Source organism: Ictalurus furcatus, chromosome 9 (assembly GCF_023375685.1).
Source record: "Ictalurus furcatus strain D&B chromosome 9, Billie_1.0, whole genome shotgun sequence".
Lineage (NCBI taxonomy): Eukaryota > Metazoa > Chordata > Actinopteri > Siluriformes > Ictaluridae > Ictalurus > Ictalurus furcatus.
The window spans coordinates 6,392,501-6,409,354 of NC_071263.1; the positions used below are offsets into that span (position 1 = coordinate 6,392,501).

General features: G+C 39.1%; 1 protein-coding gene across 2 annotated transcripts in view; it reads left to right on the top strand.

Annotated features, from left to right (window-relative positions):
- Nucleotides 1-16,854, top strand: part of LOC128612442 (alpha-(1,6)-fucosyltransferase-like) — a 92,311-nt gene that overhangs the window by 33,995 nt on the left and 41,462 nt on the right. For both annotated transcript variants that reach the window (XM_053632619.1, XM_053632620.1), the window contains exons 3-5: nucleotides 5,136-5,254; nucleotides 10,366-10,528; nucleotides 10,758-10,872. In XM_053632619.1, coding sequence (XP_053488594.1) covers nucleotides 5,136-5,254; nucleotides 10,366-10,528; nucleotides 10,758-10,872 — 397 coding nt within the window. The remainder of the gene's footprint in view (nucleotides 1-5,135; nucleotides 5,255-10,365; nucleotides 10,529-10,757; nucleotides 10,873-16,854) is intronic.

Here is a 16,854-nt window from a genome sequence, read left to right on the forward strand (position 1 = left end):
TGGCCTCATTAGCTTTAGCCCCAGTGCTCTAGAACAACACAGAATAGAACAAGGAAATGTCAACAACAGACTGATGACACGTGAAGCATCTTACACATATTGAAGGACCGGAGTCTTCTCAAGATGTACAGTCAGCTCTGTTCCTTGTAGATTGCCACAGTGTTTTTAGTCCAGTCAAGTCTGTCATCAGTGTGAACCCTCAGGTATTTATAGGAGTCCACAATCTCCATGTTACACCCATGTATGCAGACAGGGGAGGGTTGGTCCTTTTTTTTTTTTTTTTTTTTTTTTTTGACTGAAATCAATTACTAGTTCCTTTATTTTTAAGATTTTAAGTTGTAGGTGATTAGCTCCACACCACTCCACGAAGCTGTAGACTAGTATCCTAAACTCAGTCTCTTGTCCTCCCTCAATAAAGCTTATGACAGCAGAGTCGTCCGCAAACATTTGCAGGTGGCATAACTTTGTGTTGTATTTAAAGTCTGAATTGAGATAGGACAGTTCCTTGAGGAGTACATGTGTTGCTGACCACCCACTGGGGGACAGTTCCTCAGCTGCAAAAACTGAGGTCTGCCCATGAGGTAATCTGTAACCCAGGAGATCATGGGGGGTATCAACTGGTGTATATACTACAGGAATGGTAAGGGCAATTCATTTGTTTGTGCTATTCACCAAAGACATTTGGGTTTATATATGTAATATATCAACATGTATAATCTCAATTAGAACATTTGGAAAATCGTGTTAAAACGGTCATTCGAATTAACCAAATTAATCGTGAACATCAGTCAGCATTTCTACGGAGTAGACTTGTCACGATATCACAATTTTCACATCCTTAGTTCAATTTTCACATCCCTAGTTCAAAACCGTAATACCTGTATTAGCACTAGTTGGATGCTAGATGGTGCTGTGGGGTAATTTTCACTGCACAATAGCCTACACACTAATGCAAGATAGCCTGATTTCAAACTTCTATTTTTAATTTTTTAGCTAAATATGTAATTGATAAAAAAGTATAATATAATTAAATTGTGTGGTGTTCACCAAATCTCTAACATGTCAAACAGCAAACATAGGCTTTGTACAAAAAATATAAATGCCAAACAACAAATATAGCCTCTGTACTGCCTGTGTAGTTTTGATGCATCTGTAAATAACTTTTTAATGTGTTCATTTAATTTAACTTATTTAACTTAAGTCGATTAATTGTGCAGCCTTGCCATACTGATGTCTCAGAGGTCAAAGTTTGGTGGTTTAAATACGCACTAGAGGTCTCTGTTAAAGATTTTAAAGCATTTTTTATGCGTTTCCATAGCCATGTAAGTGCTCCTTTCAGAACCGTCACAACCATAATGGAGAGATGTCATGTCCATAACAATGGGTTTTCCTCATAAATGCGAAAACGAAAATTAAAATAAAAGGATTTTTCATGTTCTATGGAGAAGCCCACCCTTCACCATTTGGTCTGTATTAATACTTCTGGTTTGTGCATTTTATTTCACAGAATTCCTACAAGTATCTTGTCTCCCAAAAACTCATGTCCTTTTTTTTGTCATGTCTGTAATGTAGATGTTTTCCTCGTCTAAAATAGAAAATATTTGTATAGACTGATATTTTCCTGATGTCTGAACTCTATTGTCAGGGGTTTAGGAAAATATAAAAAGATGGTTCAGTATACTGATGATAAATACATTCTATGAGAATTTATATTTCAAGTTTTGACTGTAAATGTCAAGTCCACAATGCTAGAATTGCTCCAGTCCATGAAACTAGAGTTAGCTCACTAGAGGTTTGAAGTGTTGATTAGTGATTTGTACAAGTAGTAAAATTACATAAAATTTCAAAATGAATGCACTGAGCAGATTAGTCATAATTTGTCAGTGTGGTTTTGTATTTGTGACTGTGCTACATTGTTACTTTAGGGCCAGATATCACTGCATTTAACCCTGAGAAATTAGGTTTTTGGTGAGTAGGGCTGCACAATTAATCAAATATTGATCTTGATTACAATTTTGACTACCCACGATTACATAAACTTGATCGACTGTGATATTGACGTTTAAAGCTTGTACTCCGACCATGGAAAACTCCGCTGCAGTTGAAATCAAGCGCTTCGTAAACTTGCAGCCAGTCACCATAGAGTGGGACAGGGATGACATCATTTTGTATGCCAAAACCCAGAAACAAGTAAGCATTTTAGCCCTTCCAGTTCCATCCCAAGGGCAATGGGTTTTTTGAATGGGATTTTGGTTAAAAGCCTGAAATAAGGTCTGTGGTGAACATAAGCTCAAAATATTTTCACGTTTTATTCTACGATATAAAATACGTTAGTAAAGCACCACTCATGATTTTTTTAAAGCTTTTATGTGTATTGAAAAAGGCAGTTGCTAACTTTCACGTAATGAGGGTTTAGGACGTATGCAAGTGCATATAAGAGATTTATTGAAGAGAGGCAGACAAATCCAAAACGTTAGACAGTAGCGTGGTCAAAAACAAGCAAAAGGTCAGGTGATTGGCAAACGGGCATAAACAAGAATCCAACAATGAAGTCGAGAACAGGATCAAAACTATGAGATGTGAAGTTATAAACAAATGTACACAGAAAACTCATGAATACTGCACGCCGAACAGTGAGACACGAGGGGTTTAAATGACAAACTGAATTAAGGGTGAACACAAAACAACTGAGACTAATGATGACACATAAGGGAACATCCAATGACAATGGGCAGAGACAGGACAGAAATCGTAAGAAATGCACATGTAGAAAGTAAACAAAGTCAGTGTCCCTAAAAGAGCATGTTACATGCCCCAGCGCTTGCTCGAGGGGAAATCATGACGCTAACATGTTGCTAAATGGGACTACAGACGTTGTTGGGGACATTAAACATCACCACGCCGAACAGGAAAAAACTTTGCAGATAAACTGGTACAGGTATTCAATTCAATTCAATTCAATTTTATTTGTATAGCGCTTTTTACAATAGACATTGTCTCAAAGCAGCTTTACAGAAATATCAACATGGTGTACAGATATTAAAGGTGTGAATTTATCCCAACTGAGCAAGCCACTGAGTGGCGACGGTGGCAAGGAAAAACTCCCTAAGATGTTTTAAGAGGAAGAAACCTTGACAGGAACCAGACTCAGAAGGGAACCCATCTTCATCTGGGTAACAACAGTTAGTGTGAAAAAGTTCATTATGGATTTATATGAAGTCTGTATCGCCTTAGAAGCAGCCGTAGTCCCAGCAGTCTGGAATTAGAGAAGATTTGAGCTCCATCCAGAGGCAGAAAGGATCTGGATCCCTAGTATCTCCATAAATTCGTGTGGGGCTCGGCGAAAGGAGAGTGGGAGAAAAAAGATTATTATGACTGCGAAGTAGTAGAACAGAATCTAGTCAGGGTAGGCTTGAGTAAACAAATACGTTTTAAGCCTAGACTTAAACACTGAGACTGTGTCTGAGTCCCGAACACTAATAGGAAGACTGTTCCATAACTGTGGGGCTCTATAAGAGAAAGCTCTTCCCCTTGCTGTAGCCTTCACTGTTCAAGGTACCGTCAAATAGCCTGCATCTTTTGATCTAAGTAGGCGTGGCGGATCATATAAAACCAAAAGGTCGCTTAGATATTGTGGCGCGAGACCATTTAGTGCTTTATAGGTTAATAAAAGTATTTTATAGTTAATGCGAGATTTTACTGGGAGCCAATGCAGTATTGATGATATCGGTGTGATATGGTCGTATCTTCTAGTTCTAGTTAGGACTCTAGCAGCTGCATTCTGGACTAACTGGAGCTTATTTATATTCCTACTGGAACATCCAGACAGTAAGGCATTACAGTAATCTAATCTAGAGGTGACGAATGCATGAACTAGTATTTCCGCATCATGTAGTGACAATATGTTTCTTATTTTAGAAATATTTCTGAGATGAAAGAAAGCTATCCTAGTAATATTATCTACATGAGCATCAAATGATAGGCTGGAGTCAATAATCACTCCAAGGTCTTTAACTGCTGTACATGATGAAACAGAAAGACCATCCAGAGTAACCATGTGATCAGAAAGATTACTTCTAGTAATCTTTAAACGTGGGCCTAATAAAAAAAATAAAAGTAAACGTGGGCCTAATAAAAGTATTTCTGTTTTATCAGAATTAAGTAGAAGGAATCAGAATTAAGTAGAAGGAGTATGCTGTGCACACTTCCCAAAAAAGTGGATGAAGATGCATCCACGGAGTAAATCCGTATTATGAAAAATGTTTTAAATGAAGTTTGGAAAAGTTGTGGGAATCTTGGTGATGGTGACATTTAAAGTCGAGCAACCGCAGTGTAGTTCGTTTATCATGCACTGTTAGATGTTTATTTCTGCCAATTGTATTTAGGCTTCAAACTTCATAAAAGTTGTGTTCATTTGTGAAAATTATCTTGATGGACAAAACATGTTAGTGTTGTAAACTTTTGTTGGTCACTGAGCTTATTTTTTTTGCAATAATCCAAAAGCCTATGTAAAAATCATATTGGGTTTTTGTCGAGGGAACCAGTGTGATGCTAACTTCCAGGTATCACTACAAAATGACGTCACCCTTGCACCACTCTGTTGGGTGATTTGGCTGCATCTCTTCTCCTGTAAACACTGTTACTGTCATTTCTGCATAGGCCTGAATTGTTTTCATTTGGTTGCAAATTGTTATATTTGATTGCATATTTTAATTTGGTTGATGGCATTTTTATTTCTTACTTATCCTATATTTTGGGTACAATTTTTTTTAAAAAATATTTTGCTTCAATGAGATGATGCACTTCAAGGATCAGTCTAATTTGATGCAAAGATTTGTACATTAGCAGGAATGTAGCACAACACGGAGGTGAAAGCAGCAGTCTGTTTATTTAAATGTGAAAGTGCAATAAAAATGTTGTCCCTAAAATCAATGAATAATCGTGATAAATAATCATGATCTCAATATCGATCAAAATAATAGTGATTATCATTTTGACCATAATCGTGCAGACCTATTGGTGAGTAAAGTTGATTGATTTTGATTGTCTTGAAGTTAGGCTGGTGCTGATGCAATGCAGTGTTTTAGGCTGATGCAGTGTACATTAGTGCAATGCCTCTTGCTCCTCTCTCTCAGGTTGCCAGAGGGTCAAGCTGATGCAGATACTGGTGCTGCAGGGAAGCTCCACAGCCTGGAAGAGCAATTACTGAGAGCCAAAGAACAGATCAACTCTTACCGGAGCCTACCTGTTGATGGTGAGAAACACTCATTACATTTTGTGACATGTGTATTTTGTTGAATGCCATTATATGTGGATTAACACGCACACACTTGCCCACATGCACATGGTTAGTCACACTGTTAAAAGAGTTTAGAATCTAATTTGATTTAATGAGACAGCAAAATTAATATCACAGATTGGTGTGGTGAATAATGGGCTAGTACCACTATCTATAGCTATGTTTCCATTCATATATAAATTTGTATTTATGCAAATTGTGGGATATTGCATAAAAAAATGCTGGATGGAAGCACAAGATGCGAATAAAATCTCTAAAATGTGCATGAAAATCTTATCCACTCAATTTTGGCGAATAATTTTTTTATTTGATAAGACGACATGCATAAACTACATTTGAAACACATTTACCGAAAAATTCCTTGATGTGCGTCAAAAAATTCATGTGAATTTGACGTTGCCAGTTTATTATATCACCTAGGATCTCTCTTGCAGCATGTAAAGCCTCATTGGACCAGCAAATGAAGTGTCATCAACAGTAGTTTTTACCATCTTCAAAAAGCTGCACAAATCAAAGCACTCCATTCTAATCAGGATATGGAAATGGTCATTCGTGCTTTCAGCTCTTCACAGTTGGATTATTGTAATTCCTTAGACATAGTACTCAATAAGTCAGCATTGGATCACATTAAACTAGTTCAGAACTCAGCAGCCAGACTGCTTACTGGCACCAAGAAAATGGATCATATCACTCCGGTTTTAACCTCTCTTCACTGGCCCCCTGTCCAGTACAGGATCCGGTTTACGATGGTTTTATTTGTTTTTAAAGCTCTTAATTGTCTAGCCCCTTCCTACATTGTCTGGGCCTGCTCGTTCTATACTCTGCTCCTAGCTTTCTGAGGTCCTCAGTATCCTCAATTGGTTGAAGCTAAAGGGTGACCATGCATTTGCTGTGCTAGGGCTGTGGAACAACCTACCCCTAATTATCAAGAGTGCCTTATCAGTTACCATTTTTAAAAAAACAACAACCTTTTCATGCTTGTGTGTTGAGTTGTTTTGTTTATTTTATTTTTATTGTTACTATTCTTATTATTTTTTGTGTCTGCATGATTTTATAATATTTGATTTATATAAAGTTAAATATATTGTGCCTATCTGTAATTTATTCTCTGTTCTGCTATTTTATTCTTATATACAATCATTGGAACAAGAAAGTACACCTAACAAAACAAAAACAACAAAGAAAATTACAACAGATTTCAATATGTCATTTCTTCCAAAAAATAAACCAACGTACACCTTGTAATTCAGTAACATGCAGAACCACCTTTAGTAACCATAACTTGAAGTAAACAGTCTGTCACATAATTGGTCTGTTTTAACTTGACTTGGCCAATCCAGCACCTTGATTTTTTTTTTCTTCTTTAGCCTATCAGATGTCAATTTGCTGGTGTGCACTGGATCATTGCCCTGTTACATGACCATATTTCGGCCCAGCATAAGCTGCTGGACAGATATGAGAGATAGCAGAAACTTTGAGTGGTATCTGCAATTTGGTACATTCTTAAAAAGAAGGAATGAACTGGCAAGCTCAGCAACACAAAAAGGCCTATAAGGCTAAAGTAGATGAATGCAGAATTGCTGCAACTGCTTTGTGAAGAAAAACTGCTTCACTGCATCTAGCAAAGTTGAGAACATTCTGGAGGAGGCATGCATAACTTTGTCAAAGTCTACAATCAAGAGACACCTCCATGAATGTAAATACAGACTGATTACCTAAAGATGCAAACCACTGGTAACACTCAAGAACAGAAAAGCCAGATTAGACTTGGCTTAAAAAAAAAAACCAACCTCTAAAAAGCCTGCCCAGTTCTGATGCAAAATTAACTTGTACCAGAATGATGGGAAGACAAGAGTATGGAGAAGGAAAGGAAGGGCTCATGTTCCAAAGCATAGCACATCATCTGTCAAACATGTGGAGGCAGTGTTATGGCATGGAATTGTATGGCTGCAAATGGAACTGTGTCACTGGTGTTTATTGATGATGTGACTGTTGATAGAAGTAGCAGGATAAATTCTGAAGCATATAGAGCTATACTTTCTGTTCAGATTCAGTCAAATGCTGCAAAACAGATTTGCCGGTGCTTCACAATACAGATGGATAATGACCATAAACATACTGTGGAAGCAACCCAAGGGCATCTTACAGCAAAGAAATGAATGTTCTTAAATGTCTGATGACCTCAACCCAATTGAGAATGCTTTTCACTTACTGAAGACATAACTGAAGGCAGAAAGTCCCACAAGCAAGCAGCAATTGAAAGCAGTTGTAGTAAAGGCCTGGCAAAGTATCTCAATGAAAAAAAAAAAAAACAGCATTTGATGATGTCCATGGGTTACAGACTTAAGGCACTCATTGACTGCATAGGATATGCAGCAAAGTATTAAAAATAATCCTAATACTTATGATTGTTCGTTTGTCCAATTAGTTTTGAGCCTGTGAAAATGGAGGGACTGTGCAAATAAAAGGGTATAATTCCTAAACAATTAATGCAGTATTTTTGTTAAATCCTTTGAATTAAAGCTGAAAGTCTACACTTTCTACCCTTCCTAGATTGATGGGCAGCAACAATTGCTTCTCTGAGGTTGTGGCTGATGTCCTTTCTTCTTAAGCCTCTGGTATAATTAGTTACTTTAAGCTAGCCTATGTGCACAGTCGTATACTCCATTTGACGTGTACATGTACACAGGCGGTCGACGCGTGTACATTACGACAACTTGCACTACCCCTCCTGGCCTACAAGAGTCAGAACAATGTAAATCAGTTCGTATTGTGTGAAGGACGACGACGACGAAGAAGAATCACAACACCACGAAGAACAGTGGAGGAGAAAGACCTGCCTGCTGCTTCACTTGTTGTTACTAGAGGAAATTAAAAAAAGAAAGAGATGGTCTGTGCGACCACTCAACCAGAAAAGAGCTTTCACTCGTTTCTGTCTCTTCCATTTATTCAGTTTTTTTTCTTTGACTACCTTGAGAATCAATGGCCCTGGGTGACACTTTCTACCTTGTGGAACAACTAAATAGTGCAAAAGAATTAAATGCGCATGTGTGACCTGTGTGTACAAAGTATGTGCGGCTAGAAAAATCTGGTGGCGCACATACAGTACGCGCATACTTTGCTGATGACAAAATTTGTCACGTGTACCGTATGCTAAATAAGTGAAGTATACTTTGGGCTTTTGCCTGATGTTGACACACCCCTGTGTGCTCCAGAATACCAAACTGCCAAAAGTTCTGCTTTTATAGAGGTAGTCACACTTTTTGATAATTGCCTAATATTGTGCATCTCATTAGTCACACCTGGCTGCTTATTCTTCTCATAATGATTGTGGATGTAGGAATGGTATGCCTACTTTTTCCCACCTGGTTTCAGAAAGTTGGTTTAATTTTGGTGGGGAAAATGACTGCCTATTGAAATCTATTAGGTTTTTTTGTTGTTGTCGTTGTCACCTGAGGTTGGTTGTTTGTTTATAGAAGTTGGTGAGGACCACACAATTGTTGTTTAGGCCTTGATAAATTAAACCATAGAACTGAAGTGTGTGCTTTCTTTTTCCTATAACTGTATGTACAGCACTTTGGGAAGCTGTTGTTTAAAATTTTGTTTATTCATTAAACTTACTTGCGTACAAATGACCGACATTTTGATGCTGCTCAGTGTTGAGTGGGAGAGAGCAGGAGTGTGCCAGTCAAAATAAATACCTAAACAGCTGGGTTGTTTTAAAATCACTTTTTAATTATCATCACTATTAACATTATGTATTAAGTGAAAGATTTGACACTTCAGTCCAATTGAACCTTTTTCACATTTCTTTTGGCAACAAAATTTTATATAACTTGTATGTTTTTGCCAAACTTTTGTGTCCCAAATGACGTACTATACACTTACACTATGCACTGTCTACTCTATCATCTAGTATATGAATTTTAGAAAGGTAATATCATCTCAAATGGAACACTAGCGTTTTTTTTACTAACCCGAAGTATAAGCCCTTTCCCAGTCGATGGTGCATGACGTCAAATGCACATAATGCGACGCCGTTAGCTTTAGCCGAATATCTAGTCAAGGACAATGAATTTCTTCAGTTTACTGTCAATTGCTCAAGCCTCTGCTTCACATCGTGGCTGCATTACCACCTCGGGTGCGCATGATTTTTCTACTAATTCAACGGGCAGTTATCAATAATTACTTACTTATTTATGGAAAATCTAAATTGGCTATCATTTTGTTTGTTGTTAAATGTGTGTGCTGTGGTGGACAGTAGGCTAACCTTTCCGATATTACAGTTAGCTTGGTGAAGTGTAATGTGGTCAAGACCTGACTGGAACTACTTTAGCTGTGCATTTACTGAAAAATAATTGCACACCTCAGAATGTCTGTCAGCCAGTCAGAATCGAGAATTAAACAGTGCTGCAGTATAACAGAAAATATTCTCCACTTACCATAGCAGAAAGTGAATGAGCACATGTGAGCACATGAGAAAGAGGACAGGGGCACAGCTTCCAGGAAGTGTCTTTTAATATAGGAGAATTCAAACTTACGTGCACAAATCATTGCAGATTCACATCACTTGGCTTATCTCTTGTTTTATTGGAGAGAAAATACTGCTTTTATCAAGTATTTTTGAGTGATAATTTGTACAAGCAAACTCCAGTGTTATATTGTGTATATTGGGATTTGCCAGGTCTGGTAATATAATCAGCCCAAAACATCACTGGATATTGTGGCAGTGCAATATTGTGTATGTATGATGATGTATCCTGCAGGCCTAATAGACATGTTAATATTTGAGTACAATCAAATTATAAACCTTACATAATTATAGAGTGACTGATTTGATTTTGTGTGCATTGTTATTCAGTGTGCAGGGGCATGAGGATCACATATTGTAGTCCTATAAATTAATGCAGGTATTTGTCATAATATGCTGAATGTATTTATAGTCGAAAACCACCGTGGATGGATTTCAAGTTTGCTAAGAAAAACCTTGACAAAAGGGTAAATTTTCTTTGTTATTCCCAAAACTCTTTCTAAAATTCCAGAATGCTATTTGTGTGTGTGTACAGGCCCAGGGAGAAAACACGAGGAGTTACGGAGAATGATTGAGAATGGGGTACGAGAATTGTGGTACTTTGTGCGCAGTGAGGTGAAGAAACTGGGCCACGTAGACACAGGAGAGCTGCAGAAACACATCAACATGCTGCTGCAAGACTTGGGCCACCATCAGAGGTGTTTGACAAACACACACACAAAATACATGCATACAATGCACAGGTATTATTGGACGAGTATTACGATTTTAAAAAAATTAAAAGAAGAGAAATACTTAATCCCCAACCATGACATTTAAGCCAGATTTACATACTTCAAGTGGATTTTGGGGACAAGCAAAGGCAAAAAAGCACCATGATGTGGTCCTTCCCAGCAATCACACGGTGTTTACTGGTTTAACATTCAGGTCCATCATGACAGACTTGTACCATCTGAGCCAGGCAGATGGAGCTGGAGACTGGAGAGAGAAGGAGGCCAAAGACCTCTCGGATCTAGTGCAAAACAGGATAACATACCTACAGGTAAATCTCACACACATACTCATGCAATCTCTATCCAAAACGGTAAACAAACTAAATGTTTAAATTATTGAGCATGAAGGAAATCTAAGTTATTACATTTTATTAGTAGACTTTCAGAAACCAGGTGGGATAAAATACCCTTCTATTGCTTGCACAGGTAGATGTTTGCCTGCTATGGCATTGCCACCACCTGTAACTAGACCTTGGGTTAGTTGTTACCCCAACACTTCTTTCTTCTCACCCAAATCCAAAAGTTGCTTTTCTCTGCCTCTTCAGCCAGATGTTTCAGGGCATACTGCTGGTTTGGTCCAGTTACTCCCATATCACTCAGGAGGCAAGCAGTTGATGTTCCAACAAAGCCACGCCATCCTAGCTCTACCGGGTAGATGGTGGTTCTCCAGCCAGCCTTCTTACACTCAGCGACGAGATCAGAGTACTTCAGCCTCATCCGCTCAAAGGCAGCTTCTATTTCTTCCCACCAAGGAACCGTTAGCTCGATTAGGAGCAAGGTCTTGGTGCCGCTGGACCACATCACTATATCAGGACAGAGACTTGTGTTAATTTCCCCTGGGAACTGGAGCATCCTGCCAAGATTGACTCCCATTCTCTAGTCCTGGGTGAATGGAATTTTCCTTGATGGAATGCTTGGTGTGGTGCTTGTATTGCCCCCTCCTTCTCAGACAAATTGGTTGTGCTGACGCACTGGTGAAGGTTGACCTCTGCTGATGACCTGTCTGTGCTCCTCCTGCACCTCAGCCAATCTGCTCAAGACTTGATTGTGTCACCACCTGTAGCAGCCTTGGGAGAGCACAACCTTGAAGCTTGATAAGATGTGCTGGAGACATGCATGTGAACAGAGGGGGCAGCATTATTCCTTGCCAAACCACTGGTGCAGGTTCAGTGGGCAGGGGAGTATGTTGTATATTGCCCTGATAAGAAAACTAAACCTTGCCTTTGGGATTTTTTACAGGTTCGCCATGCTGATGTTTCTGCCGACAGCACCTTCCCATGTTGTCTAGCCCCCCTGTTGTCCCTGTGCTACAGCCATGACCTTATAATGCCTGTCCTCAATCCTTGTCACTTCAGACACTACCAGTTCTTTCCTCTCTTTCCTGCTGGTCTTGGACCAGACCCTTCTCTCCACCCAAGACCTGTGCTTCCTGTCTGGACTCTGCCAATCTCTTTGTGTTGCAGCCTGCTAATTGCCAGATCAACTTCAGCATGGGCTTTCCACTTGTGGCCCGTGTGGATCTAGACATTTGTACCACGTACTGCCTGATCATTAGACTCTCAGCTCCAACGCTAGCCTGGTCTTCTCCTACTTATAGCCCATGCTGATGGATTGTAGCAGCAGCTGTAAGATGTTCTTCCCAAAGAGACCAGTTTCAAATTATGGCAAGCCCAGTCATTGAGACAGCAATAAAATCCAGCAAATTGACATCTGAATGGCTAAAGAAGAAAAAAATCAAGACGTTAGAATGGCCATGTCAATGTCCAGACCTCAACTCCATTGAGATGGGAATCATAAAAAAGCTGTTCATAAATGAATGCCCTCAAACATCGATGAAATGTTGTAAAGAAACATTGATGCAATGTTGTAAAGAAGAGTGAGCTAAAACTTCTCTAAAAAGATGTGAGAGACTGATGAACTCCTACAAAAACAAAACTTTTACTTCAAGTTATTGTTGCTAAAGGTGGTTCTACCTGTTACTGAATTATAGGGTGTAGTTATTTTTCCCTATCTGGTTTCTGAATGTTGATTTACATTTTGGAAAAAATTACTACATATTGAAATCTGTTTTTGTTTTTTTTATTGTGATCATGGGTTATTTCTTTGTTTATAGAAGTTGGTGAATTGTTAATTCAGAACAATTGTTAATTAGCAACTGATAATTTAAAAAAAAAGAAGGCAGGTGTACTTTTTTTTCCCTATGACTGTATATTTTCCAATTAACCACAGGGCATTCATATTTTTCAATAAAAGATTTATTCATACAGTCATGCCATCATTGTAGACTGTGCAGCATTAAGTGCAGTTTTCTCAACTGATCACACTACATGTGTTTTCAATAATCACACAAATAAAAAGGACATCTTAAATAAAACAGAGGGAAATAGAGTGGAGTAAAATGTGAATTGCTGACATAAATTTAGTCACTGTGTAGCAGGAATGGGGCACACACAATCTTTAATATTGTTTGTATGAGTCACTGAAATCATCATGTCATTAGACCATCGTCTAAGAAACCCAAACTCATAGAGAAACTTAACCAGTGAGAAAATAGCCATCCAAGGATTTAGTTAACACTGTTAGGTTACATTAAAAAAATAAATAATCCCCCCCCCCATCTTCTTTTCCTTCTCTCATTTATTTGCCATAGTGCAAATATTAGTCTCATGATTGATAAAATGAAAACTTTTTTCATGTGACATATTCTTGGTGTCAGAAGTATTAGAGCATACCACTAGCATTTTGCACTGGGTCACCTACAATATTTGTTGTTCTTGAGCATTTCACCACATCCTAGGTTGTTTTGGTTTTTTTGTTCCTGCCTTCTCAGCACCACCCTTTTTTTTTCTTTTTGCCAATGGTGTCCTATGTGTAGAATGTCTGTCCTATACTTCCAACACTGCTAAAATTAATAACATCTTCCCACTGTGTAAAACTCATTTGCTGTCCAATTATAATTTAAGGCTTGCCACAACTATACTGACAGGTGCCACTGATTTACCAGATTACTTCACATATAGACATACAGTCCCCTCCAAAACTATTGAAATGGCAAGACCAATGCTTTTGCTATATACTTAAGACTTTTGGGAGACGTTAGATCACAATTTCTGCCTTCATTTCCTGATATTTACATCTACATGTGTTAAAAAACTTAAAACATGGTACCTTTTTGTTTGAACCCACCCATTTTTCAAGTGATCAAATATATTAGAACATGTGACTGACTTGTGTTTCTTGTTGTTTATCTGTGCCTTGTTAGATTGATTGTTCAAACAATTAATAGCTCTGAATGTCTACTCTTGGTTTGAGCCCTGGGTTTCACCTGTGAAGACTGCATTTTTTGTTAAAAAAGATAAACCAACATGAAGACAAGAGAAAAACAAGCCATTTTGAAGCTGAGAAAAGAAGGAAAATCTATCAGAGCCATTGCACAAGCATAGCTTAGAAATTAAAGAAATCACTGGTGTACTAACAACCAGACATTGAACAAGTTGGCCAAAGAAAACAACAGCAGTTGATTACAAACATTATGAGAGTTTTGAAAAAAAAAACATTCCCAAAACAACATTAAGTGACATAACCAACAACCTTCACAGGCAGCCCACCGATAGAAGAAGACTTTGAGAGCAGAAATATAGAGGCCAAACCACAAGATGCAAACCACTCATCAGCAGTAAAAATCGGATGGCCAAATTGAAATCCATCCATCCATCCATCCATCTTCAACCGCTTATTCCTTTTCAGGGTCGCGGGGGAACCTGGAGCCTATCCCAGGGAGCATCGGGCACAAGGCGGGGTACAACCTGGACAGGGTGCCAGTCCATCGCAGGACACACAATCACACACACATTCACACACCCATTCATACACTACGGACACTTTAGACATGCCAATCAGCGTACCATGCATGTCTTTGGACTGGGGGAGGAAACCGGAGTTCAAATTGAAATTTGCAAAGAAATACAGTGATAAGCGTGGCTGCTTCTGGAATGGGCTTACTAATCTTTATTATTGAACTCATGATGTTAGCAGCAGAATGACCTCAGAGGTTTACAAAAACCAATCTAATTGGGAGGAACTTCATCATGCAGCAAAACAATGAGCCAAGTCACACTGTCAACACAACAAAGGACTTCATTAGGAGAAAATATTTTAAGGTTTTAGATAAGCCATGTCAATCACCAGACCTTAACCCAATTGCGGATGCATTTCACCTCCTGAGGAGAAGACTAAAGGGAGACTTTGGAGGATCTTCAGGCATGCTTGAACTGTACTGACTGGGATGTATTCAGGAATGATACTAACAGTCTGGATGAGTACACAGAGGCTGTGACATCATACATAATCTTCTGTGAGGATAGCTGTGTACCATCATGCACCAGGGTGAGTTAAAACAATGACAAACCCTGGTTCACAGCCAGACTCAGACAGCTAAGGCTGGAGAAGGAAGTTGCGTTTAAGAGCGGGGACAGAATCAGGTTTAAAGGGTCTAAGTACAAGTTTAGCAAGGTGGTGAGAGACGCTAAACAGCTGTACTCTGAGAAAGTACAACAGCAGTTCTCAGCCAATGACTCTGCTTCTGTTTGGAAAGGGCTCAGACAGATTACAAACTGCAAACCTAAACCCCCCACTCTGCTAACGACTTGCATCTGGCCAACAGTCTGAATGAGTTTGAAAGACAATGGGACACCATCCCCAGCGACAGCAGCCGTCAGCTCCAGCTTCAGCCTGCTAGCTTCACCACCTCCACCACAGTAGAAGATGGGGCCTCTCCACAGCTGCACACCTCAACGCCTTCCTCCCCCTCCTCCTCCACCACAAGTACGGCACACTCCATCCACTCTCTCCATCCACCCTGAAGTACTGTGCTGATCAGCTGTCTCCAGTGTTTACAGACATCTTTAACAGCTCACAGGAGATATGCCATGTGCCAGCCTGCTTTAAGACCTCTACTATCATCCCTGTCCCCCCCAAAAAACAGGATCACAGGACTTAATGACTACAAACCTGTCCCTCTGCCATCTGTGGTAATGAAGTCCTTTGAGCGCCCCATGCCATCCCACCTCGAATCCATCACAGACCCTCTCCTGGACTCCCTGCAGTTTTCCTACAGAGCCAACAAATTATGCAGTTAACATAGTCCTCCACTTCATCCTCCAGCACCTTGCCTCCTTAGGAACCTACACCAGAATTCTGTTTGTGGGTTTCAGCTTTGCTTTTTACACAATCAACATAATTGTGTCATTTTAACACAATCATCCTACTACAGGACAAGCTCCCCCCCCCCCCCCCCCCCCCCCCCCCCCGGTCTGATTCTGTCTGATCACATGCACGATTCACTTTGCATGTTGGAATACTCAAACCCCTGGGGGCTATTCCAGAGAGCAATTTATGCGACTAACCTGCTCTCTGATTTGCATGTTGGAATGTTCGAACCCCAGAACTTACTTTGAGTCCTCGCTGGCTCAGTCTGGTTGGTTGGTTTGTGAGGAGTACTGTACTTTGAAAGTTGGATAATCAATATGTTACATTTAAATCATCACTAATTATTTGTCACAAATTATGTTGTTTTGGTTGTTTTTTGTTTTTTCTTGGTGAATTTTTGCACTTTTTTTGTTTTGGTAATTTATACACTTTGGCATTGCAGTTTCTTTGTACCATGTGAAAGAGTGTTCCCTAAGGTAGGGAAAGTACTATCAAAAAGGAGAAATATATTACCTCAACACTGTCAAACAGCTCAATAAAAATAATTTAAAACTTTTGTCACCTTTCTGTCATTCCCAGGCAAATGTAATTTCAGGCAAATATTGCCATGCATCTCTGTTATGTGTGTGTGTGTATGTGTGTGTATATATATATGTGTGTGTGTGTGTGTGTGTGTGTGTGTGTGTGTGTGTATATATATATATATATATATATATATATATATATATATATCTCACAGTATCTCACAAAAGTCTCACATATCTCACATTTTTGTAAATATTTGATTATAACTTTTCCTGTGACAACACTGAAGAAATGACACTTTGCTGCAATGTAAAGTAGTGAGTGTGTGAGCTTGTATAAGAGTGTAAATTTGCTGTCCCCTCAAAATAACTCAACACACAGCCATTAATGTCTAAACCGCTGGCAACAAAAGTGAGTACACCCGTAAGTGAAAATGTCCAAATTGGGCCCAATTAGCCATTTTCCCTCCCTGGTGTCATGTGGCTTGTTAGTGTTACAAGGTCTCAGGTGTGAATGGG